The sequence below is a fragment of the Rhinolophus sinicus genome, chromosome 5 (assembly GCF_057876585.1).
Source record: "Rhinolophus sinicus isolate RSI-liver-muscle chromosome 5, RSI-T2T, whole genome shotgun sequence".
NCBI classification, from domain to species: domain Eukaryota; kingdom Metazoa; phylum Chordata; class Mammalia; order Chiroptera; family Rhinolophidae; genus Rhinolophus; species Rhinolophus sinicus.
The window spans coordinates 69,904,653-69,930,913 of NC_142505.1; the positions used below are offsets into that span (position 1 = coordinate 69,904,653).

General features: G+C 40.9%; 1 protein-coding gene across 4 annotated transcripts in view; it reads right to left on the minus strand.

Moving 5' to 3' along the window:
- Positions 1-26,261, minus strand: part of RNF130 (ring finger protein 130) — a 116,827-nt gene that overhangs the window by 61,600 nt on the left and 28,966 nt on the right. For all 4 annotated transcript variants that reach the window (XM_074313339.2, XM_074313340.2, XM_074313341.2 and 1 more), the window contains exon 3: positions 13,305-13,555. In XM_074313339.2, coding sequence (XP_074169440.1) covers positions 13,305-13,555 — 251 coding nt within the window. The remainder of the gene's footprint in view (positions 1-13,304; positions 13,556-26,261) is intronic.

The window sequence follows — 26,261 nt, forward strand, 5'->3', positions numbered from 1 at the left end:
AGGGAAACGAACCAAATAACACCCCACAGAGAAAGCACACGAATGCTTTGCTGTTGAGCTGCAGTTCTTCTAGTATTTATCCCTTATCAGATGTTGTGTATCTTTTAAAGAAATTTAGATAAGAAAAAAATCAGGTACCCATATACTAAATGCATTTCTTCTCCTTCGTGTACTTCCCTATATCCACTGATATCATTTTACTTCTGCCTAAAGGACCGCCTTTAATATTTCTTATAGTGTAAGTCTGTTGGAGATTCATCCTTTCAGCTCTGTATAGGTGAATTTCACTTTCATGTTTGAAAGCTATTTGGGGTACATATAAAATTAAAAATGTTGCTCCAGTGTTTCTTCCTTTTATTACTTCCAGTGAGACAACTGCTATTGTCCTCACCTTTATTCCTTTGTGCTTTTTTGTCTGACACGCCCCCAATTCCAATTACATATAGGATGCCAAAAAAAGTATACACATTTTAAGAAAGGAAAAAACTATTAAAATTGAATACTCAATATATATTGATAACAAAAGATGAATACAAGCCACGTTTGACTTACGCAATTACAAGGTGTTCAAAGTGGTTACCATCAGCATCCAGACACTTCTGACTCTTGAGCAACACTGACCAAATTATCCACTTGTATACATTATTCTGGCACCCCCAGTATATACTGGGTTGCTTGAAGTTGTCCCATAGCTCATTGATGGTCTGCTCATTTTTTTTTCTGTATTATTCTTTTTCTCTGCATTTCATTTTGGGTGGTTTCTACTGCTGTCTTTAGGAGCCTAATAATTTCTTCCACAACGTCTATTGATTAATGATGCCAGTAATATGTCAGTTTATTTTTCGTTTCAGACATTATAGCTTTTATCTCTACATTCTGATTTGGTCCTCTCTTTTTCTTCTGGGTAATATCTTTTATGTCTCTACTTCATTATTTGAATATACAAGATCTGACAATTATGTTCGCAAACTCATCCTAGAAATAGTGCTACATATACCTCATTGCCAAATATCACTACAGTCACCTTTGATGTACTCCCCTTGGGAAGCTATGCCCTGACACCAGCACTTAGTCCACCCTTCAAAGCAATCCTGGAACTCTTTTTCTGGAATGGCTGTCGTCATATTACCCTTGATGTCCTGAATGTCATCAAAATGTCTTCCTTTCAATATTTCCTTTATCTTCGGGTAAAGAAAGAAGTCACTGGGGACCAGATCAGGTGAGTAGGGAGGGTGTTCCAATACAGTTATGTGTTTACTGGCTTAAAACTCCCTCACAGACAGTGCCCTGTGAGCTGGTGCATGGTCGTGATGCAAGAGCCACGAATTGTTGGTAAAAAGTTCAGGTCGTTTTCATCGAACTTATTCACTCAGCCTTTTCAGCACTTCCAAACAGTAAACTTGGTTAACTGTTTGTCCAGTTGGCATAAATTCATAATGAATCAAAAAATGTTAGCAACATTGTTTTGACTCTTGATTTGGACCAATGGAACTTTCCTGGTCATGGAGAATTGGCTGACTTCTATTGTGCACTTTGACACTTAGTTTCAGGGTCGTATTGGTACATCCGTGTTTCATCACCAGTGATAACACGGCCCAAAACATCGTCTTGCCTCTCAAAAGGTCCTGGCAAAGCTCGATTCTCCTTCGCTTTTGTTCATTGGTGAGCTCCTTTGGTACCATTTTTGCACACACCTTTCTCATGCCAAGATTTTCAGTTAAGATTTTCTTAACTGTTTCTCTATCGATGTTTACTTGGTCTGCTATGCTTCTCACAGTCAGTCAACGATTTTGACACACAATTCAATGAATTTCCGCAATGTTTTCATCACTTCTGCTCATTACTGGCCACCCTGACCTCTCTTCATCAGTGATGCATTCTCTCCCCTCAGAAAAACCTTTAATCCTTTTGTACGCTGCAGTTTTCTTCATGGCATCATCCCCATAAACTTGGACTAACATGTCCCTGATTTCACTTCCACTCTTGCCAAATTTAACAAGAAATTTAATGTTTGTTCGTTGCTCTAATTCAAGCTCAGACATTCTTGCGATGTCACACAAAAACATGCAACAATAATGAACGTCACTCAGCAAGACACTGCAACACACTGACACGAACACAGCTGTGAGACACTGATATACCAAGGTTATGAAACCTTACCCAGCTGTTTGTACAGTGCTGCCAATGTAAGTGCATGGTGGCAAGCTCGCGAACTTGTGAGACCTCATATGTGTGGCAGGCAGAGTAATGGGTCCCCCAGATCCTAATCCCTGAAATTTATGAATATGTTCTATTACATGACATGGGGGAATTAAGGTTGCAAAACAGCTGACTTTAAAACAGGGAGATTACACCGGATTTGGGTGGAACCAATGTAATCACCAGGGTCCTTGAAAATGGAAGAGGGAATAGGAAGTGGGAACCAGAGAGGTGGCAGTGTAAGGAGGACGTGGCCTGACATTGCTGGCTTTGAAGATGGAGAAAGAGGGCCATGAACCAAGGAATGTTGGTGGATTCTACAAGCTGGAAAGCGCAAGGAAACGGATCCTGGCCTAGAGCCTATAGAAAGGAATGCAGCCCTGAAAACACTGATTTTCAGCCCAGTGAGACTCATTATGAGTACTCTATTCCTATGACTTAGGAGGTTTTCCAGTCTGGCAGTCTGGGACCAGGCATTGTTTACTGGGAAATATTCCTTTGAGTCCTTCTGGATGGTTTCCCCCAGCCTTGGGGAGTTTCCTCTCACACACAGCTGATCAATACTGTTGAATACTAAAGTGGTCGGACCCTCTACAGATCTCAGGGCTTTGTTTTCTCTGTGTATGTCCCTCCTTTTCAGTAACCACTTTCTGTCAATGCCAGCCACCTTGTTCTCCTTGGACGCGCAGCTCTGTCTTCTCAAATGAGGTGGTGCAGCGGGCTCTGCCTTCGTTTCCCCTCCATACATGGTGGCCTGGAAACTCTCTCAAAATATTAAGCTGAATAGCCAAAGGCTCATCTCTCTACCATTTCTCAAGGATCATCTGCCTCTGCTGCCTGTTGTCCAGTGTCTTGAAATATTTCATATATTTCTGTTGTTTTTTTCCCATTTTTAACTGTTTCAGGCAAGAGGGAAAGCCGAGTCCATTATTCCATCTTGACCATAAGCAGAAGTCTCTACCATACACTTTTTAAAATGCTATTTTAAAAAGATAAAACTGGGTTACTTATCCTACATTCTAAATTTGGCTGGCTGTTTCCTTCTTGTGTCATTTTATTTGGTCCATTTCTTATAAATGGTTGTCAGGTTCAGGTACAACTGCTTTGACAAGAATCCCTCCTAGGTGGCGCTGTTTTCTTCCTGATGCATCCCACGTAAAGACACAATGCTACATTGCCCAGCTCTCGGTGATATCAAGCACCATCAGTGGGTTCGGTTCTGCCAGCGTGATCCATCCATTGTAAAGTTCCGTCAGTCTTTCAACTGATTTCAGCGCCCACGGATGATCACTGCCTAAACACATCATTTCAGTAAGGGTTACAAAATGGTGATTTTCGAATTCTATACCGTTCATTATTAATTGGAATTCTTCCATAAAGAACTTTCCCTCATCAACTAGTTTGTTATTATGCAATACAATTTGTACAGAACAAACAGGATGAACTTTTTTTAAAAACTTGATTTTCAGAATAACCAGTTGGTCCTCTCACAACCTCCAGTATCAATCACCGGCAGTCTTTATTCCTTGGATATGGTGAGTTCCTTTAAGGCGGCACGAGTCCTTCAGCAGTCTTTAGTCCCTGCCTCTCTCCCTCCCTCCCTCCTTTCGAGTTGTAAATGGTGCCTCCTCCTCCCCCATTTTTATTTTTTATTTTTATTTTATTGGGGAAGGGGAACTGGACTTTATTGGGGAACAATGTGTACTTCCAGGACTTTTTTCCAAGTCAAGTTGTCCTTTCAATCTTAGTTGTGGAGGGCGCAGCTCAGCTCCAGGTCCCTTTGCCATTTTCTAGTTGCAGGGGGCATAGCCCACAATCCGTTGCGGGAGTCGAACCTGCAACCTTGTGGTTGAGAGGACACGCGCCAACCAACTGAGCCATCTGGGAGCTCAGCGGCAGCTCAGCTCAAGGTGCCATGTTCAATTTTAGTTGCAGGGGGCACAGCCCACCATCCATTGTGGGAGTCGAATCGGCAACCTTGTGGTTGAGAGGATGCATTCCAACCAACAGCCATCTGGGAGCTCGGCGGCAGCTCAGCTCAAGGTGCCGTGTTCAATTTTAGTTGCAGGGGGCGGAGCCCACCATCTCTTGCAGGACTGAAGGAGTTGAACTGGCAACCTTGTGGTTGAGAGCCCACTGGCCCATGTGGGAATCCAACCGGCAGCCTTCAGAGTTAGGAGCATGGAGCTCTAACCGCCTGAGCCACGGGGCCGGCCCCTCCCCCATTTTTAAAAATCTTTTGATTATTTCTGTATGCTAATTTTATATCCTGTTCTTTTACTAAATCTTTTCCCTGTTTGTAGTAGCTTCTTGATTCCTTTGAGATTTTGGATAGACATTCAGACCAACTGAAAATAGAAATACTTTTCCAAGTCTTATGCATCTCACTGCTTTCTCTAACACCTCAGCAGGACACGAGCAGCTCTGTTTTGTCCTGACTTTAGCTGAAGTGTCTACATATTTACCCATTAAGTAAGAAGCTGGCTTTCAGGCTGAGTATGCACATGTGTGCTCACGTTGCTGACTGCCTCCAGGGCTGAGGCTGCCTCACCCCCTCTGTGCCCGAGGCTCCTTAACAGGTTTCCAAGGTCTTTTTCTCACTTGTTCACAGATGAAGAGTCTGTGGTGCCATCTTCGTTCTGCACATTATTCTCACATGTATTTACTGAGGTTTCCCCTCAGAGTGAAGTCTTCTCCTTCTGATTTCTGGGCTCTGATTCTCAGGACACCAGAACTACCCCTGTTCCCACCCCTGCCCCCACCCCTCCACCCACCCACCCCCGGCTTCCTTTCTTAGAGTTACAGTGGTCCTGCTGCCGCTGGCAGTCCGGCCTGCCCCCTCCTCGTCCTGGAGTTCTTGGAGGTGCCATGCGGCTTGGTATCACTGGAGATGCCTTCTGTGGGTTTTCCTTTTGCTGTGTGCTAACTACTCTCTGTATTTTTTTTTTTTTTTTTAAGGAATTGGGAAGATTAAAACAACAACAACAATTATTTCCTTCTTGCTTAGGTCAGAATTCCACTGAAGAATTTTAAGCATATGCTGAGATCTGAATTTTGGCTGAGATCTGGCCTCCTGAGAACAATGTATGGAACACAGGAAAGACCAGAGACAGAGAGACCAGATAGGGTCCAGTACTTCAGATAGGTAAGAAGGACCCGAGTTAGGCGAGTGGTAGTGGGGAGAGAGGACAGGCCAAAGTCAAGAAAGATTTAGAAGATGAAACTGACAGAACCTAACGGCTGGCTGACGTGGGGGCACGAGAACAGAGGGGCGTTAGGGAGGACGGTCCCTTCGCTCGGTGATGAGCTGTGTGGGAGTGGCATCACATTAGATTAGGGAATATCAGACAAAGGAGCACAGGTGCTACAAGGAGGTGGGAGCCCTCAGCAAGCTGATATGGATGCAGGTAGGGTAGCTACACCTCCCACAAATACCTGGATATAGCACCCTTTCTACTTCTAAACTTTCCAAACTTCCTGTGGAAAATTAAAAACATTTGTTCTGTGTCTGAAATTAACGTCAGATATCTTCACTGTGGTATTTTTCTTTGGACGTAGCTTCTGTGTTACGACCTCCTTCTAGATCATCTTTGAGTTTTAAGTCCCTCCCTCAACATTTCCTACCACTTTGTGACAGGTACACCTCCACAATGATATTTGGTCTCTTACTTGAATCTAAAAGCCACTGTTTTGTTTTCTCCCGCTAGGTTTTAATACTACTAGCATCCTGCTGACTCTCAAATAGCTAAGATGAAGCACAAATTCCTTTTGTGAAGATCATCTTGTATTAAGGTCCCTTATCTTCACCTGACTACCATGCCATTAAGTCACTGTTTTTCAAGGTGTGGCCCATGGGCAAATGCTTTAAATCTACGTTGGATGCTTAAAAATGATAATATGAAATGAAGATGACATTTATAGCAACTAAGACTTATTCAGTACATACTATGTGCTAGGTACCATTCCAAGCCCTTCACCACATGTACTGACTCACGTGACCCTCACAATCATTTTATGAGAAAGGAACTACAATATTTGCATTGTACAGAAGAGGGGATTGAGGCACAGAGAGACTAAGTAACTTACTCAGATTGAAAGCTGGTAAGCAGGTCCTATGCAGACTTCCCGAATCACACTGGAGGGGAGACTTGCAGTTTAAAACATGTGCCTCTCAAGAGGGGGAGGAGTCCTTCACATGATTCTCTGATGCCAAAGTTGACACTCACTGAACTAAGTATAAACAACCAACCTAGTGTCCAAAGCATTTCCCACTACTCCTTGCAGTACTTCTGACTGTACCCTATTCGTTAGGTTAAGAACATTACTCAAGTTTCCACATTGACACACACAGAATGTTAGAATGGGACAAAACTGCAGGGATGCATCAGTTTACAAAGGAGAAAACCCAAACCCAGAGAGCGCTGAGGTGAGCTGTCTAAAGTAGTAAAAGTCCTGGGAGCAGAACCTGAGGTCTCCTGACTTTCTGGTCCAGTTCTTTTTCCACTACAAATGCTGAAAAGACTTCCCATGTTACAAAACATAGGGATACAGATCGTCGGGGGCCAGGTTATCTTATTTCACCTGGTTGAAGACACCAGTAACACCAATATGAACACTATTCTATATTTGGATGCAGAACGTCAAAAGTTTTAAAGTGGTAGAAAACAATTTAAAACAACTTACACTGCTTAATCTAACGGGAATGATTTGTTCATAGTACATTGAGGACAGGTCACTTTAATGAAACTCATCTCGGGTGTCCCTTTTAAGTGATCAGAACTCTCCCACAGAAACAGAATTAGGTCTATATCAGCACACAATCAGATCTTCTTCTTTGAAACATTGGTGAAATCCAGGTGCTGTGAGTGTCATTTTTTTCCTGATTGAAACTGCCTTGTAGTTTGCACCTTCGTTCACTCTCACATCACTACCACCTTTATTCCTTTGTCTCAAAAACAGCACATCCATGCTTTTCCAAGGTAACCATCTGTCCATGCCCTTGACCCCCAGCTCTGTGCCTAACCTTGCTTTATTATCTTCCTTTGCTGCTTGGTATTTCCCTCTTTAAGAGCTCCTTCCTCCTAAGCCTCTCCTACCAGAAAATATCTCCTATCACTCCACTGCTAAAAAACCTTTGATGACTCCTTACTGCTTAGAGAATAAGTCTAAATTCTTCAGCATGAGATTCAAGCCCTTCATCTTCTAGTATCAATATCCTGGTCCACCGCCGGTTCAGTCTTAGGTCTCCTCCCACCATTCCTGATGTCACTCAACTCTCTCTCTGCTTTGATCTGTCCACAGCTCCGGCTCTGTGGAAAATGATCCAGTTGCCTGACCTTCCTCCCAGTCTGTCTGATGAAGTCTTTTCATCCTTTAAAATTCAGCTCAAGTGTCACTACCTCCTCTGTGAAGTATCCCGACTTGCCTCCAGTCAAATCACTCTGCCCCCGCCCAGTAACTCTTATACCACACAGTATTTTGATGACACCTGTCTGCTTTCTCAATAGAAGTTCGTTCTTTAATTCATGTAAGCATTTACTGAGTGTGACAGGCCAAGCCCTACGCTAAACCCCAAGGATGTAGAAATGAATGTCTTAGTAACACTCTGATCTCAAGGGCATATTTTGTGCTAGAAAAACAAAATCTTAAACTCTTGATGTGTAATGTTTAGAAGGCATGTAGTCTCTGTATACAAAGTGTTATTTATTTACGTAAATTGATCATAATAGCAGAATATGAAACAAAATATACAGTATTTGCAGTATATTTAAAAAGTGGTAAAATTCTCAGCTCAAATATCTATTTTCCCTTTCCAGTTCTTCTGAATTGTTAATCCCTAATAAACATAACAAACAAAATTCAATCTACCATCCAACAATGAATGACAAAAGAAGTCCGTTTCTTTTGACAACGTAATCTTTCCCTAGGGGAAAAATCTCCACAGTATGCACAATATTCCCCAGCCCTTCCCTCCGCCCCCCAATTTGGAAGGAAAAAACTTCTGAACCCACCATTTTCCAAAGATTAATGGTATACATGCAAAGTTATTAGCTTTCCTCTGAAGAACATTCATAATTCTTCCACACTCTAATATGCAACTGCATTCTTCAACTAGCTACATTCCAAGATAAAAAGGGGCAAAAAGCATATTTTGTTTCAGTAACCTTGAGAGAGTTATAAACTCTAAGAATATTGTATACATATTTTGGCAAGGAGCTTTAAAAAGTTTTAACGGTATGCATTTTTATAGGGAATTTTCGTAAGAGGATATTCTAAACTCAGGAATCCATTAGGTTGTGGAATTTTTTGTATCTGCCTTATTCTTCAACACTGAAATAAAAATTTTATTCTTTTTGAGATCAAACTTGACTACCTTGGGATTAAAGGTATAATATTAACCATGTAATTGTGAAACAGTTTACATTTCTCAGAAAAACCTCAGGCACCTTTTCAATATAAACACACCAAACAAACATCCATGCTCTTATGTGACATAAAAATCAAACTTATTAGAAGATGACATTTAAGTTTACCATCAGCAATCACCTGAGCGTTTGAACACTGCATTTAGGTGTGTTCTAACAGTTTTTCAGGAAGAGCACACGACAGATACCTAGCAGTATACTAAGAAGCCAATGCATTAGATTCTTATTTCACATGTGAAATGGTGTCAATTGTGTACATCACATTGCTTAGAATGTTATTTACCATATATGGCTCTCTTTGGTAGCATAAGCTGTAGAAAAAACTACTTTATGATGACAGTTTATGGGAGAAAATGAATCTCCTTAGACTTACTGTTTTTCTTTTGCTATTAGTTCTGGCTTCTTTTTTAAAATAGCCAAAGGTTTCAACCAGTTGAGTTGCTGCCACCTTCTGATTAAACTTTAATAAACTAAGCTTTTTAAGCCACATAAAAATTTCATCAAGCGTTTCTCAACCTTAGGAAAAACGGAAGGAGGAAAAAGGTCAGAACATCATCACTCGGCTGCAGCAGGTCTGGAGAAGAATGCGTTGGAAGGCTGCAGGCTGTTGCCGCAAAACAAACGCCAAGCAAGCTAAGAAACAAGCTGCCATGTGTGGCCTGCGCCAGATGGTATGGTGACCGCTGGACTACTGCCTCACACTTCGCCCCGCGCCCCTGCTAATGAAAGCACTAGTCAGACAGCAGGCGCCCAGGACACACCATTGCTTTCTGTCAAAAGGCCTCGACAGGCTACATTCAACCCACCATTACAAGGTTTTCTTGTCAAGAACATTTCAGAGCAATTCTCAATAATTTTACTTTCAGTGTTTTATAATGGTAACAAATTTTAAAATCTTTATTTTAAAAAAAGGAGTATCGCATGCTACTTAGATATCCGAAATTAATAATAGAAGGAACAGATAAGAGTTGAAAAGGGTGACTTGTCTCTGGGAAGCAATACTTAGAAGTAGGAAAAGACTGGGCAAGGAACCAAGCCCTGTACTATTTATTTTTAAAAATCATGTTCAGGTATTATATTGGTTAAAATTTTTAATTTCAAAATGAAGCAACATCAACTGAATAAAGAGGGTTGTTTAAAAAGCACTTGAGGGCTGCACTCTCCTGTCCTTCAAGCAGCTAAAGAGCTTCAGCTGACATCTGTTTCCTTCAGAAGCCGTTAGAGTTTGTCAGGAGCTTTGATGATAAGCATTCAAAGGCTGTCATTTTGTTAGTATCCATCTGCCTGTGTTACTCCATCAGCAATTGATTTCATATCTATTCATTTTGTCAAAAATCTGTTAAAACTGATATATTCTATTTTAAGGCTATATTTATAAATTTCATTTCATACATGTATATCCAATAATCTTTTCTATGGAAATGGCATATTTTTTGATCAGTTAACACTTTCATCTAATGATCCTTTATTGCTTTAATCATCTATGCCCAAGTCAAAAATCATGTGAGATGCTATGGGACTTGTAGTTCTGCCACGATGAAGTAGTCCCATTCCTCCCAGGTCCTCCCCCTTACACCTAAAAACCCTTGGAACTAACACAACGAACAGGCACCAGAGTCTCTGAAAGGTGGAAAGAAGAGATGGGTTGCTGAGAGACCCTGAGACTCAGAAACGCGGGCCGGTGACTCCTCTGGGCTTCCTATGGCCTCTCATAAACCCCAGACAACAGGCTGCAGAAGCCGCCAATCAGGAGCCGCCAATCTGCAGTCTGCTTCCCCTAGCCAAAGTACCAGGAAAAGTGGCCTGTACCCACCCTACATACATAAGCAGAAAAATAAATACATAAACCTTAGCCCAAACCTCATTTAATTCAAAATGGACCATGGACCTAAATGTAAAATGCAAAACTATAAAGCTTCTATTAAAAAAATGAAAATCTTTGGGATCTGAGGCTAGGCAGAGTTTTTAGACTTGACGGCAAAAGCAGGACTCACAAAAGGAAAAATCAATGAATTAAACCTAATCAAAATTAAAATTTTTTGCTCTTCAAAAGCCCCTAGGGTAAGAGGTTGAAAAGACAAGATACAAACCGGGAGAAAATATTTATTTGCAAACCACAATTCCAACAAAGAACTTGTATCTGGGTGTATAAGGAACTCCCAAAACTCAACAGTAAAAAACAAACAACCCAAGTAGAAAATGGGCAAAAGATATGAATGGATATTGTACTGAAAAGGATATACAGATGGCAAATAAGCACATGAAAAGACATTTAACATCAACAGCCATTAGAGAAATGCAAATTAAAGCCACAAAAGAAATGTTACTACACACCTATCAGAATGGCTAAAATAAAAAATAGTGACATCAAATGCAGTCAAGGATGCAAAGAAACTGGATCAGGGATGTGTTTCTAGTCTAGTAGTCATGGCAGCTTCTTACTAAATAGGAGCTTTTCATAATGACCCAGAAACTGCACTCTTGAACATTTATCCTAGGGAAATGAAAAATCATGTTCACACAAAAACCTGTACATGAATGTTCAGTCACTTTATTTATAATAGCTCCAAACTAGAAACAGTTTGGTTAACCAAATCATTGTATATCCAAGCCATGGAATACTACTCAGAAATAAAAAGGAATAAACTATTGACATCACCATGACTTGGAAGAATCTCAAGGGAACTATGCTAGGAGAAGAAGTCCAAACTCTAGAGGTTAAGTACTATGTGATTCCATTTTTACAGAATCCTTGAGATGACAAAGCCATAGCGTGTGGGACTGATGCGTGGTAGTCAGGGGTTAGAGGGAGGTGGTGTGGCTATAAAAATAGCACAAGGGGTCCTTGTGATACACTGTTCCGCATCTTGACTGTGGCAGTGGTCACCTGAAGTTGCACAGAACACACACACACACACACACACACACACACACGTACAAGTTCAAATGGAAAATCTGAATAAGATTAGTGAATTGTAAAAATGTCAATATCCTGGTTGTGATATTTACTATAGTTATGCAAGATTTTATCATTGTGGGTAAATGGGCAAAGGGTATATCCGATCTCTCTGTTTTATTTCTTACAAATGCATGTGAATGTACAATTATCTCAAAATAAAAAGTTTAACAAATATAAAGGACTGGTGTCCCTGACAAAAATACATATAATCTAGATCTAATCATGAAGGAACAACAGACATCAGACAAACTCAAATAAAAAACTGGCCTGTACCTCTCACTAAAAAATGTCAATGTCATGAAACAGATTAAAAGAGACACGACAAGTGAATGTAACATACAATCTGATCAGATCAATCCAAGGTTTTCTTTGCTATAAAGAACATTATTAAAACAATTTCACAAAACTTAGAAAAGGTCTATAAATGGTATTCTATCAGCGTTGATTTTCTGATTTTGGTAATCAACTGTGGTTATGTAAGACAGTGTTCTTACTTTTAGAAAATATGCAGAGATATTTAAGGGTAAAAGAGCACTGTATCTCAAACTTTCTCCCAAATGGTTAAAAAATATATATACACATAGAAAAGGAAATGTGGTAAAATGTTAACAATGGGAGAATCTGGGTACGGGAATACTTTATACTATTCTTACAATTTTTCTGTTAAGTCTGAAATTGTAATAAAAATTATAATAAAAAATTTTAAGGGTGTACAAGATACTGCACAGAGCCTGGTACATAAATGTTTGATAAAGTGTAGTTTTCAGATATTTATACTGATTTTCAGATGAAGAAATAAGTTGAGAAACTAAATGAACTGTCAGGAAGAACCATGGCAAACTAATGGTAAGGTTAGATTCTGAACTCAGACACTCATATCTGTTCCATACCAAAGTCTGTCCTCCTTTCACTAGAATGAGGAAGGATGAAAACTGCAACCCCTCACAGGGATTTGAATGGACTCTGTTTAAGGGGAAGATGGTGTTATATAAAATTTGGCTTCAAACCATTTCCAAGCAATTCACTTCTTAGTTTCCTACAAGAAAAGCCTAGAACTGTGACAGGGCCCTAACAGCTCAAACCCGGCCCCCAGGGTGGACATCTTGCCTACAGCACATCAAACAAACCAGTAATAAACTGACTGAATCCCACGTGCAGGCCCTCCTCTTTGGGCAGCACCCTGTCCTTCCTGGGCACTCAGGCCTTGCTGATCAAGGCAATTTCTAGGATGGCTATCTAGACACAGCTCTTCTATAGGTCCCTCCCCACCTCACCATCACCCCACGGCTAAGCTTACATAATTTATTTTTAATTGATTTATTTATTCTGAATAGATAATGCATAATTCAAAACTCACATGGAACAAAAGGGTGTATAATGAAAAGTTTCCCTCCGCCATCTCTAGCCCCCCTCCCACTGACAACTAAAGTTTAAAAATGCAAATTTGTGGTATTTCTGCAAATTACTAGAATTAGCTAGATCATATGATACTAAGCTAACCATCTATCTAGAATATTCCAAGTGATCACTATAAATTTAATAATTTCCCCATGTAGGCATTTAAAATATCCTTAAAATACTTACGTAGCTATGCTTTCAACATATAAAAATGAAGGTTACAATTTTGTTTAATGAAAACATATTTGTATTATGCATGCTCACAACAGATGTCTATGAACTCTGGCTGGTAAGCATCAATCACTAGAGTACTGGCAGCTCACCTGGTTCCTGTCGCGTGCATTTGTGTACCTGATCTTCTGAATGAAGTAGAATATGAGCCACGCTGAAGAAATAATCATCAAAACAATAAAGGATATTGACACGAAGACTAGAGAGCCTCGGCTGAAGTTCTTTGGTGGCATTCGAGTTCCAACAGCTATTGTCATTTGTACCGAGATGTTTTTCTCCAGATAACTCAAAATATCCTTACCCCTCAATTCTGTAATCATGACAGCAATAATATCTCCAGTGCCTGTAATGTAAAATAAATATATATACTCAAGCGACATTTAAAATTTATAGGAACAGCAACTATATAAAAAGGCTACTTAGAAAAACTACTGTACTTTCTGCTAATGGCAAGGGTTTGCAGATTCAACTTTTCAAATGAAACGAAGTTGCAGTTGGGTATGCTGGCATCATGTGGGAACAGGAATTTGTTGTGCAGTACTTAAGACTTAAACAGATTTAAAGTGTAAAATGATTGCAGTGTTAAGAGCCATATTAACTTGTGTTACAATTATGTTTAAAAAATAGATTACTAAATCAACCAAATGTGACAGCAGACAGTACAAAACATTATACAGCAATAAAAATGTGATAAAATCATGTTTTATCATTGTAAAACTTTCATTGCAAGTTTTCATTGTAAAACTTTTTCCATTTAAAATGCTCGTTAGAAAGTCCTAACTCCTTAAGGAGAAAAATGCTGTTATTTATAGTACAAACATTGGCACTTTTTATACTAATCATTCTTAGAAACATTTATGGAGCACCTGGTGCATGTAGACCAATTACAAGGAACAAAAAGGAAACAGGACATGCAGTTATATAACAGCACTGAGGGGTAGGACACAAATTTGGTAACTGGGTCGCAACTGCAAAATGCCAAATGGTGGTATCTTTTTAGTGAGAACAGTTGAAACTAACTTTGGTCCTATGTCTAGACCTGACTACAGGAAGCTTCCTTTCTAGTTCACCCCAGAACTCTTCCGTAAATCAAACCCTTTTTGAGACAAGTCCAAGCTTCAATACTCGGACTAGTTTGGCATCAAAACACTTCCAGCTCCTAACAGCTGTCCAGAGGCTCTGCCACAGCCACAGACCATTGAAGTGCAGTAATTATAGGGATGCCCTTAAGTTGCCTTTCTAGTCACCTAGTTCTTGCACTCACATAATTTCCAGATGCTGTAATCCCATAAGGGTAAGTGACTCTCTCTTCTACACATAGCATGAAATTGCTCTTCTTTCCTCCTCCACAAAGATAAAAAATTTTCACTTTCTTTTAAGGAAAAAGAGAAGCCTTCTACCACCAATCTAGCTGTCAGCGATCATCCTTTCATAATCTGAAGCTGCCTGTGGCAACATGCAACTTTTACAATTTTCCTTCTTTAAAGAGCCCCAAAGAACCTGGGAGTCAGCGGAAGGAGAATAAACATTTTATTTGGGGAAAGAGCAAATTATAACCACTTGTTCAAATCTGAATAAGGTTTGTGTATATAAATGTAAACTATCAGAACAAAATAAGCAATCCCTCAAAACTCGCCCTTTCAAAGACTTCTTCGATGACTACTACTACCAAATATTTGGTTTATATGCGTATGTTTATCATTTTTAACTAAAAGGACTATACTTGTATCATGTACAGTCAAAAGACCACATGCAACTGAAAAGAAATTCAATAATTAAAAGGAGTTGTATGAAAAATGTAACCCAATGGAACATATACCTTTGTTCAAAATTGTGCCAGCCACTTAATCAGAACAGCAACTTATCAGATAACTGATTAAAACCCCCAAATAAAATGAAAACTGCAAAATTAAAGCAAGCAACAAAGTTAACATCTAATTATCTTTCTGAAATAAGAGATCTGATCAGTAAGTTAGAGAAAATCATAATATTATGCTAAACCATTTTAAATTTCCATTTAAACACTTTAGGTTTGTGCTTTTAAAATGTTGTTCAACAGGCAATGGTCTGCGGAATAAGATACCAGGTATGGCTATAAAGTAACTGAGACGGATCCCACACACGACACATGACAATCAGTCTCATTGCTTTATAATCACACCAGGTACAAACTCGGTTTTAGAAATCAGTTCTGAGGCTCCCTCTTGAAGATTCAAGCTGCAAAGGAGCAGAGAAAGCTGCACAGGTAGCCAAGGGAACCAATCCATGCAATGTTACTCATTCAAAGAACACTAAATGAGCACCACCTAATTTCAGTTGGAAAGCTGTTCGGGAAAAGAAGTGTTTAATTATTTCCACCATCAATTCAACGATATTTATTGAGCACCTACTATGTTTAAGGCTACTTAATGTGCACCTTTCAAAGAGAGAGAAAAATTACCTGCTGTAAAATAAAAAACCACACACACGCACACGCACACGCACACAGGGTATCTGCCCCAGATTCCTGGCACAGGGTTCCTAAAACCCTTGAAATTTCCTAAGTGATAAACATTAGGAGCATTTCTGTCTTTGACTCGGTTCCTGACACAGAGCTCCTAAGTCCCATGGAATTTCCTGGGTGACAGGAGCATCTTGTGCTCTGGGTAGGCTCCTGGATAGCTTCAGGATGGGCACTGGTCACCAGTAAGACCAGGCCATGGGAGAAGCTTGGAACTGTCGGCCCTGTCCCCATCCTCTGGGGAGCGGAGGGGCTGGACACTCAGCTAACCATCCATCATGCCTATGTGATGAAGCCTCTATAAAAATCCCCAAAATATGGGGTTTGGAGAGCTTTGGGGTTGGTGAACACATGGAGGTGCTGGGAGGGTGGGGTACAGCGACCCCTTTCCCCATACCCTGTCCTATGTAATTGTTCATCTGGCTGGCTATCTGTATCCTTTATTAAACCCTTTATAATAAACCAGTAAATGTGTTTTCTTGAGTTCTGTGAGCCATTCTAATAAATTTTTGAAGCCGAGGAGGGGGTTGTGGCAACCTCCATTTATAGCCAGTTGGTCAGAAGTACAGGTGATGGACAACCTGAGACTTGTGATTGGCTTCTGAAGTGAGGGTGGGAGGGAGGGAAGGTCTCGTGGGGCTGAGCCCTTAGCCTGTGGGATCTGATGCTCATTATCTATCTAGGTAGATAATGTCAGAATCGAATTGAATTATAGGATATCCAGCTGGTAGCTGAGATTGCTTGGTGTAGGGAAAACCCCACACACATTTGGTGACCAGAAGTGTCAGCAGTTAAGTCGCTCATGTGTGTCGTAAAGGAAACATACACAGGGGTGCTTGTTCCTCCACAGGGGTGCTCTTGATTACATGAAAACTGCATCTACCTTCAAAGAGCAAAGGGGGCTCTGAAAGGGACTAGAGAGAGGAGCCAGACACAGGTAGTCCCATCATGCCAGCAGATACCAGGCAGAGTGATAGGAAAGGAGACTAAGACACTGCAGGTCACACCAAATGAAAATAATTACAGATCACTGGAATACCAGCAAAGGTATTAGGTTCTTAAGCATTTTCGGCAGTAAATCCCTTCAAGAATCTGAAAATAGGGGACCCCTATTAGGAGAAAAGCCCCTCCCAATTCCGGTGATTTCAGGGAAGGTTCATTGACCTCATTCCTCACCTGTAAAGCTGATCTGGCCTCAAAGACGCTGATTTAGGACGCCTCAGACAGTTGACTTTTAAAGATTTGTGAAGACTTGGCTCAGCCTCTGGGGGATATTAATGCCAGAAATGTAAGCTTCAGGATGCAACTAGGTTTCAATCAAGTAGTTAAGCACAAATTAGACTGGAATGATGTAAACATTCAAGGAGAGAGGGCAAATATTTGGAACATCCATCACCACCCTCACATCGAGTTGCACACACTGCTAATAAATCATGGATGTGGCCTCAGAATCCCGTGCATTCCAACATGCCTGGCAGCCAGGATTAATTTATCAGAAATAAGAAGTAAAAACTAGTTGTGATCCCTGCTTTCACATATTTTCTTGAAAACTTTCTGCACTGTTATGCTTTAACGTGAATCTATGCTTCCACTTCTTGAGTTTGGCAACTTTGACAAACAATTCAATTCTTTGTTCTTTTATTTTGAGAATTTTCAAACGCATAGAACAGTTTCAATACTATATGAACACACATGCACTTTTTACTTAGATTTGTCAACTGGCAACATTTTATGTTTTCTGTATGTATTTGTGGTTGTTGAGCCAACTGAGATAAGTCGCAAACATGACATGACCTACTTAATACTTCAGCATTATCTTCTAAGAACAAGGACGCAGTCCATTTATCACACTCAAGAAAATGAAGGCTGATACAACATTCCTCTGCAATATCTGGTCCACATGCAAACAGTGCTGCCTGGTTCTCATAATGGCTTTCAGAACCGTTTAGCTCAGTACCCAGGACCCAATCAGGTCTTGGGTGCACTGCCCTTAGCTGTCTTGTCGTGTTAGTCTCCTCGGATCTAAAGCACGTTCTTAGTCACTTGGTCATTCACGACATTGACCTTTCTGAAACATCCAGGCCATGTTTTGAAAATGTCCCTCACTCTGGACTTGTCTGATTGTTTCCTCATGATTAGATCTGTGAAATAAACATTTTCGGTAGGAATGCTATACAGGTGAGCTCTGTGCTTCAAGTGAGCACATTAGGAAGCATATGTTGAGTTTCACCTTTACTGGTGATGGCAAATTTGTCACTTAGCTAATCTGCTGTCTGCCAGGTTTCTCCCCTGTAAATGAATGCTTTTCTCTTTTTAATTAATAAGCAATCTGTGGGGTGATGCTCTCAGAATATCCAGTTCCCCAATAAGCTTTCATTTAATGCTCTCAGCCCCCACTGATGCTGGCCTGAGTTACTACCACAGTTTGCAAAATGGTGACTTTCTAACACTGTAATTCCTCCTACACTGTGTAAAGTGGTTCTGTAATCAGAGGCTGTAACATCTTTTCCTACCTGTTTTCCCATAAAGAGAACAGAACTGCTGGGTGGGCAATTTTTCTGTAAACAAGACACCCCCACATCACTCCTAGCAATTCTATTTTTTAATGGGAAAAGAGATAAATGGAAAATGTGGCAATGCTGCTATAATCCATATTACAAAATCAATTCTCAGGGCTTAACAAAAGAAACCTCAGAGTTGAAACCCTCTGGGCTCTGGAGTCAGAACGTCTAGGTTCAAACCCCAGCACAACACTGAACCGCTCCGAACTTCAGTTTCTTCTTGCAAAAAATAAGGCGTTGCCTGCAGGGCTCAGCGCAGATGCTCATTAAACGCTATGGCTTTCGGAGCTGATCCTATTCGTGTTTTTATTACACAAAGTACAGGAAGGTGTGCTCAGGAGGACATCAAAAAGGCCCCACCACAGAATTGTGGAACTCCTAGTCCCTCTCTTGAACTCCTCCCCATCACCTGGGGAAGCCCTCAGGCACCTGCTGACCCACACAATCCTCCTGGCTTCCAGAGGAGTCCAGCCTCAGCTCAGGGAGTCCCCTCCCCCCACTCCCCCTCCCAAAAATCTGACCCTTTTGGGAACAAATCTCAGGCAAGCCCAGTTCAGCTGGGCAGCGGACCCTTTAACCCCAGAAAGGCAGATCCAGGAAGACAGCAAGTGAGTTGTCTGAGGTGCGTTTTTTACTTTTTTACTGCAAGCTTACCTGTTTTTTAACAACCCTGCACAATATCCCATTTAGCAGAGGTTTTATATCTTAACAAATGAACTTGTTTAGTCAGTTCAAATCAACTGCTAAAGTTTTAAGGAATTTTAAAGCTCTGATATAACTGTAGAAAATGTCCCATAAAAAGAGTTTGGGGGGGGGGGGGGAAATGCTGCATTCCCATATTAAGGTATCTCAGGATACTTTTGTAACTTCCGGTAAGTTACTATCAATGGCCTCAGAGTTGTTCCTATATAATTCAATGACCTATTTCTATGTAAAGCAGAACGCCACATACTTGAAGCGAAAGAGATGAAAATCGCTTTAGAGATCTAGAATGGCTGCCGCTGAGGGAAGTTAGGTGTAGCTCAGGGACTTTCTAGAAGACCATCTCAGTAAGCTTGCACCGATCAGCCCGGCCTTGCTGCTTGTATCTCAATGAGTCTGCTCACTCACGGTCTGGACCTTCTCACTCTCACTCCCACTGGCTTAACTGAAGTTCCTCTCAAATGTTTGTCTATACTACTTTCACTTCTTCCAACCTAGTACTCCTTCTTCTCTTCACTGGCCTCTTAAAGAACTCAAGAGAAAAAAGAAGATACACTACATTCTTTTATGAAATGAATATAGCAGTAATTCTGACATGTGTACATGACAGATTATATCAATTAGACATTTCCTGCTGAGATCTGTCAGTGGCTTTCCTAAAACACGCATTTGTTATGTCATTCCTCTGTTCAGAGCTTTTGATGTGTCCCTTCTGTCAGCTAAATAAAGGTCAAACTCCTTACCTTGACATCCAAGGCATTTGGGAGCCAAATGGGCGTAAAGGTAACTGACAGTCACGTGATGGCAGACACTCTGTACTGACCAAATGAAACGCTGGTCAGTGACTGAAACCGTGGCTTGTGTGGTCTAGATGGAATAGGGGAGTAAAGAAGGGGGGAGGATAGGAGAGAGGGTCCAAAGGACTGGAAGCTTCAACAAAACCATATGACAGAAGAGAGGGGAGAAAGGGAGAAGCCTCGGTCAGATGAGAACAGTGGAGTGAGACACAAGAGCTACCACAATTCCAGGAGACAGTGAGGCCCAGGGGAGTAGCTATGGGACCAGGCTTCTGGCGAGGTGAACGGTCAAAGGATCCGAGGAAGGAATGTTAGGTTAGGGTGTTCTCTTTCCACATGGATTCTGAAGAAGGTCCGATGGTGACAGCAGGCTCCGTGTGCTAAGGACGCCAGGAGCCAAGGCCGCTGATGGGTGTGGAGCGGTGACAGCAGGGAAGCGAATGCCTGCCACAGGGGAGCACAGGGTGTGGAGCAGGAGAATGAAAGGGGGGGTTCTGTCCGGGGAAAGTGCACTGGTGTGAAAGCAGCTGTACGGAATCAAGAAAATGCCAACACCACAGTACCTAGTCGGTGTCCAGAATCACAGCGCTAACTTGTAACTGTGCTGAAGCCTGAACCTGAATTTCCTGCCACGAAGCTGACTGACATACAGGTGGGAGCTCAGTGTGAGCCACTGAGTGAGTTTAGTCACATGATAATTCCTGATGACACACAGCCCTAGTTTGTCCTCACAAAGAACAAGCATCTACTGAGCCCTCATTCCTTTATTTCTTGGGCAGGAAGTTCTCCAGTCTCACACAAGTACAGCAAAGGTTCCAAGCCTAGCACTCAAATGTCAACTTGTTTTCTTCTTATACTGTCTCCCGATTGCATGCATTCATCACATGATCTGCTTTTCCATGATATAAAGAGGAAAAGACAGTAGGAGCAAAGACCTGCACTGAAGAGAAAGCCACCTTCTTCCTTCAGAGACAGAGAGGTAGGGGGAGTAATGAGGAAGACAAATCACTAGTCAGCAGAATCACAGAATCTTTTAGTTAAAAGGGTTCTCAGGGGTCATCTTTGACATAATACAGGAACCCCCATAAACTACTGACTCTTTTTAGGTAGCTGTTTCTCTACATAGGTGGTTTGGAGTATTAGAAAAGGTCTTCTTTTTCTCTACAGCCTCTCCAACACTTGTTACTATTTGTCTTGTTGATGATAGCCATTCTGACTGGGGTGAGGTGATATCTCATTGTGGTTTTTATTTGCATTTCTCTGATTAGTTGGTGGGAATGCAGACTGGTACAGCCGCTATGGAAGGCAGTGTGGAGGTTCTTTAAAAAATTAAGAATAGAATTACTATATGACCCAGCAATCCCTCTCTTGGATATCTGCCCAAAAAATCTGAAAACATTTATCCGTCAAGATATATGTGTCCAATGTTCACTGCAGCTTTATTTACGGTGGCCAAAACATGGAAACCAAAGTGTCCTTTGATAGACGAATGGATAAAGAAGTTGTGGTATATACACACAATGGAATACTATTCTGCTGTAAGAAAAAATAAAATAGTACCATTTGCGACAAAATGTATGGACCTTGCAATTATTATGCTGAGCGAAATAAGTCAGACAGAAAAAGTTGAGAACCATATGATTTCACTGATATGTGGTATATAAAACTGAAAACAACAAAAGAACAAGACAAATAAATGAAGAAACAAAAACTCATAGACACCAGACAATAGTTTAGTGGTTACCAGAGGGTGAGGGGGGTGGGAGATGAGGGTAAGGGGGATCAAATATATGGTGATGGAAGGAGAACTGACTCTGGGTGGTGAACACACAATGGGATTTATAGATGATGTAATACAGAATTGTACACCTGAAACCTATGTAACTTTACTAACAATTGTCACCATAATAAACTTTAATTGCAAAAGAAAAAAGAAAAAGTCTTTATAACTAAAATCTTGATTCCTAAATGCCCATTCATGGCTTTTGGTTATTTTCTTTGGAGAAGCTCCACCAAATAAACTGTACCTCACTTATTGATGGTGTAAAATACCATCAACTATAAGGTGCATCATCACTGTGCATAATGAAGAAGAAAAACCTTGTCAATAAATTGTAAGATGCCATTAAATGTAAGAAACACCCCAACTTCAAGCTGTACATCCAGGATCAGTGAATCTCCTCCTCCACACAACAGTTCTTCAAATAGTCAAGGACAGCGTCCCTAGAACTCCACCTCAGTCTTTTCTCCATACTAACTATTCCTAGAATCCCAAATTATTCACTTTTTAAAAATATTTTTAAAGACTCTAACACTTACAGAAAAGTTGGGAATATATAAAAACCTCTTCTCTTAAAACCATTCAAGAGTAAGTTACTGGCATGATGCCTCATCACCCCCAAATATTTAGTGTGTGTTCTCCTGCAAACAAAAAGCATTTATAAACAGAGTATAACCACCCATATCAAGAAATTAACACTGATGCATTACTACTGTCTCATCTGTGAGTCCACTCAAGTTTCCCCAGTTTCTCAATAACGTCCTTTATAGGTGTCCAGATCAGATCAGGTATTGTACTCAGCCATCACGTCTCATTAGTCTGCGTCAGTCTGGAACAGTCTCTCAGAATTTCCTCGATGTTCATGACCTTGACACTTTTGAAGATTACAGAGCAGTTATTCTGTAGTACGTCCCTCATTCTGGATTTGTCTGGTGTTTCCTTGTGGCTGGGTCAGGTCATGTACCCCTAGCACAGCACAGAAGTGCTGCTCTGCTCTTTTCAGCATATGCTACCAGGTGGCACATTTGTGATATATCCCATTCCTGCTGAAGTTCACTTTGATCATAGTGATGTCCTCCGGGCACGTCCACTGTGACGTCACTCTTTCCCGCTTTGTAATTAATAAGTATTCTGCGGGGAGGTACTATGAGAGACTAGGTAAATCAAACTTTCAATTTACTCTTGCACTTTTTAGATCAGCAGGAACTCATGGTTCCTGTTTTATTTAATGGGCTGAAATAATTATTAATACTATCATTATTTATTTTGATGCTCAAATGCCAAAATGTGTTTGATAAAACATTGTTCACAGACATTTTCCACCCTGTTTTCTTTTGGACATCAGTTTTCCAATGTCTTTATGAACACAACAGTTCCAATATCAAAAGCAGCATGAGACTAACATCTCCCTACCTTTGAATGTTCTGTTCACCGGGGATACAGCCCAAGCTTTATTTTTTAGCAGCTGTGGCAGATGTTAGCATACATTCAGCTTATGATGGAAGGTTCCCAGGAGTCCTTCACTTGAACTGTTAGTTAAGACAGGTCTCCACAAACCTGTTACTAATTTTTGAACCCATTTGCAGGTGGACTTAATGAGTACTTTCTTTTTGAGGTTGTATGTGTTCCAAGATCCACCTAATTTTGTGTCATTTTCAAATTAAGATACTTTTAGCTTTTCTTACAAGTTTTCGATACAAGAATTTTAAATGGCTGGGGGAAAAGGTTAAGTACAGACTTAGGCATCCAACCAGAGAATATCTGAGAGGAAAGCAGCCTACATTAGGTTTCAAACCAAGCACCTGAACTCTAAGCCTTCAAGTCTGTTATTTATATTTAAGAATCTATGTCTGAGAGCTCAGTGAATTGAACAATTACAAAAACGGATGGTGGGGGCCAGGTGTCTCACTGTGGGAGGGGAAATTTACAGATAAGCAAGGGGAGGAGGCTAGAATGATCCCTGTGGTAATGGATTAGAGTTGGAGGCATTAGTATGAACTCATTCTTAGCTTAATGTAGATACAGACAGTTACATATAGAAATACTTACAGACGTGTATACACAGGGGTCAGTATACATACATGAGGTGTGATCCAACAATAACGGTGAATGTTTAAATAAAAAATAAATTTATTACAGTAAAAGGCACATTGCCATTAATCCCCCTCAAAATACTCCCCCTCACTTCAGACCTACTTATCCCATCATTCTTGCCACTTTCTGAAGCAGTACTGGAGTTCTCTTTTGTGAGTGTCTTTAGTTGCGCAGCCGTGGCTGCCTCGATGTCCTGAATCTATTCAAAACGTTTTCCTTTCATGGTCATTTTGACTTTGGGGAACAACCAGAAGTTGCACGGTGCCAGATCTGGGATCTGGTGAATAAGCTGGATGACAACACACCGTAATATTTTTATTTGACAGAAATTGCTATACCAGAAGCAGTGTGACACAGAGCCTTTCCATTGCGATCGCAAAATACAGTGAATGCTGCTGCCGAGCGCCATCCAACAGAAAGGCAGGGATCTTCAATATGGGAAGCGCCGCATCGAACCTTTGTAACAGTGTGTGACAAGTTTCAACTTGTTTGGTGCAGTCAGTCGGGTGTGATCTATGGCTGAGAGAAAGTGTGTTCTAAAGTGTGCTGTAAATCATCCTCCATCATGACAATGCTCCATGTCACACATCGCTTCTAGTATATGGCAATTTCTGTCAAATAAAAACATTACAGTGTGTCCTCATCCACCTTATTCACCAGATCTGGCCCGTGCAACTTCTGGCATTTCCCCAAAGTCAAAATGATTCGAGGCAGCCACAGTAGCACAACTAAAGACACTCATGAAAGAGGAATTCCAGAACTGCTTCAGAAAGTGGCAAGAACGATGGGGTAAGTGTGTTCGAAGCAAGGGGGGGGGGTATATATTTTGAGGGGGATTAACAGCAATGTGTCTTTTATTGTAATAATTTTTTTTAAACATTCACCATATTGTTTGATCACACCTCATATATTTTCATGCTCCATCAGCTGAGAGGGCCCAGAAGCAACAAAACCTCAATAATAACCAGTATACCCAATGCCCAGATTTCTAATATCATTCTCCAATAAATACAAACCAGGGTTCCTTGGAGAGATGGCTGATTCCAGGACTGGGACAGGAAATACGGACAACAGCCTGGAGCATCTTATGGCACCAGAAAGTAAGGAAGTGCTCAAAAGGCACAACAAACCAAAAACCAACCCCCACGGTATTGGGGGAGTGTCAAAGGATACAGTAGCTAGCTGAGAGAGCTCCCACTGGCCAAAGCTGGAACAATTTGAGAAACAAAATAAACAAAGTGTATTGTATTGTAACATAGAGCATAAAATAAATATCCACGAGTCCATACTGATAGAAGTAAGTGACTGACTACATTAATAAATGAAGAAGAGACAAATCACCGATGCAGAGTAATTCCAAGTGAGTCCGTACTACTCCACCCTCAGGACGGAGCCTAACTCCCTGTGCCTACGGACCTTCTCCCAAAGATACTGGGTGGACAGAGCAGAGAAGCCTGACAAACACCATCTCAGCCAAGTGACCGTTCATGTGGGCCATCAGTACGTGTCCTGGATACACTGTGATGAGAACGGCACCCCACCTCTGTGGTCTTTCTCCCCTAAACCCATATGCTCAGTCTGATCATGAGAAAAACATCAAACTAGTCCCAACTGAGGGACACTCTACAAAACAACTGAACAGCAGACCTCAACATGGTCAAGGTCATCAAAAACAAGGCAAGTCTGAGAAACCGTCACAGCCAAGGGCAGCCGAAGGAGACACAGGACTACATGTAACGTGGATGCTGGACGAGATCCCGACACAGAAAAGGACTTTGGATAAAAATTAAGGAAACCAAATAAACTTCAGTTAATAATAATGTCTCAATTTGGTTCATTAATTATGACAAACGTACCAGACTAATGTAAGATGTTAGAAACAGGAGAAACTGGGCACAGAGTCTATGGGAATTCTTTGTACTATCCTTGCAATTTTTCTATTAATGCAAAATTGTTCTAAAAAAATTAAGTTTATTTAAAAAACCTCAGTATATAAAAGGAACAACTTCTCAGTAGAAAAAAATGAGGCTAGAAAACAAACATTTTTAAAGTGCTGAAAGGAAAATACCATCAACCCAGAATTCTGTATCTATGCTCTTGAAAAATGATGGTGAAAAAAGACATTTTCAGATAAATGAATGAGAGAATTCATCATTAGCAGATCTGCACAGCAAGAAATGATAAAACAAAAAAAATGATCTGGGTTGAAAGGGTAATGACAACGATGGAACTCAGACCTGCAGAAAGGAATAAAGAACTCCAGAAATGTTAACAAGTGGGTAAAAGTAACAGCCTATCCACTCCCTCACCAATGAGGGACCCCTTTTCATTCCTCCTCTAAAGCATAGGCTTAGAGTTTGACAGAGGATCTCAACAGGGGCAGAAACGCCCTCTTAGGAAGTGTCTGTCTGGAATCTCCAGGTTTTATACTAGAACACACATGGACAGGGGCTACGGGCAGTTAGTAGGCAGGAGCCTGGGAGGCTCATCATTCTGTAATGCAACAGTTTTGCAGCACAAAGAATTATCCTGCCCCAAATCCCCTTATCTGCACCCCCTACAGAAAAACCTGAATTGAGCACTGTAAGGCACCAATCACAGGGTGAGGGAATCCC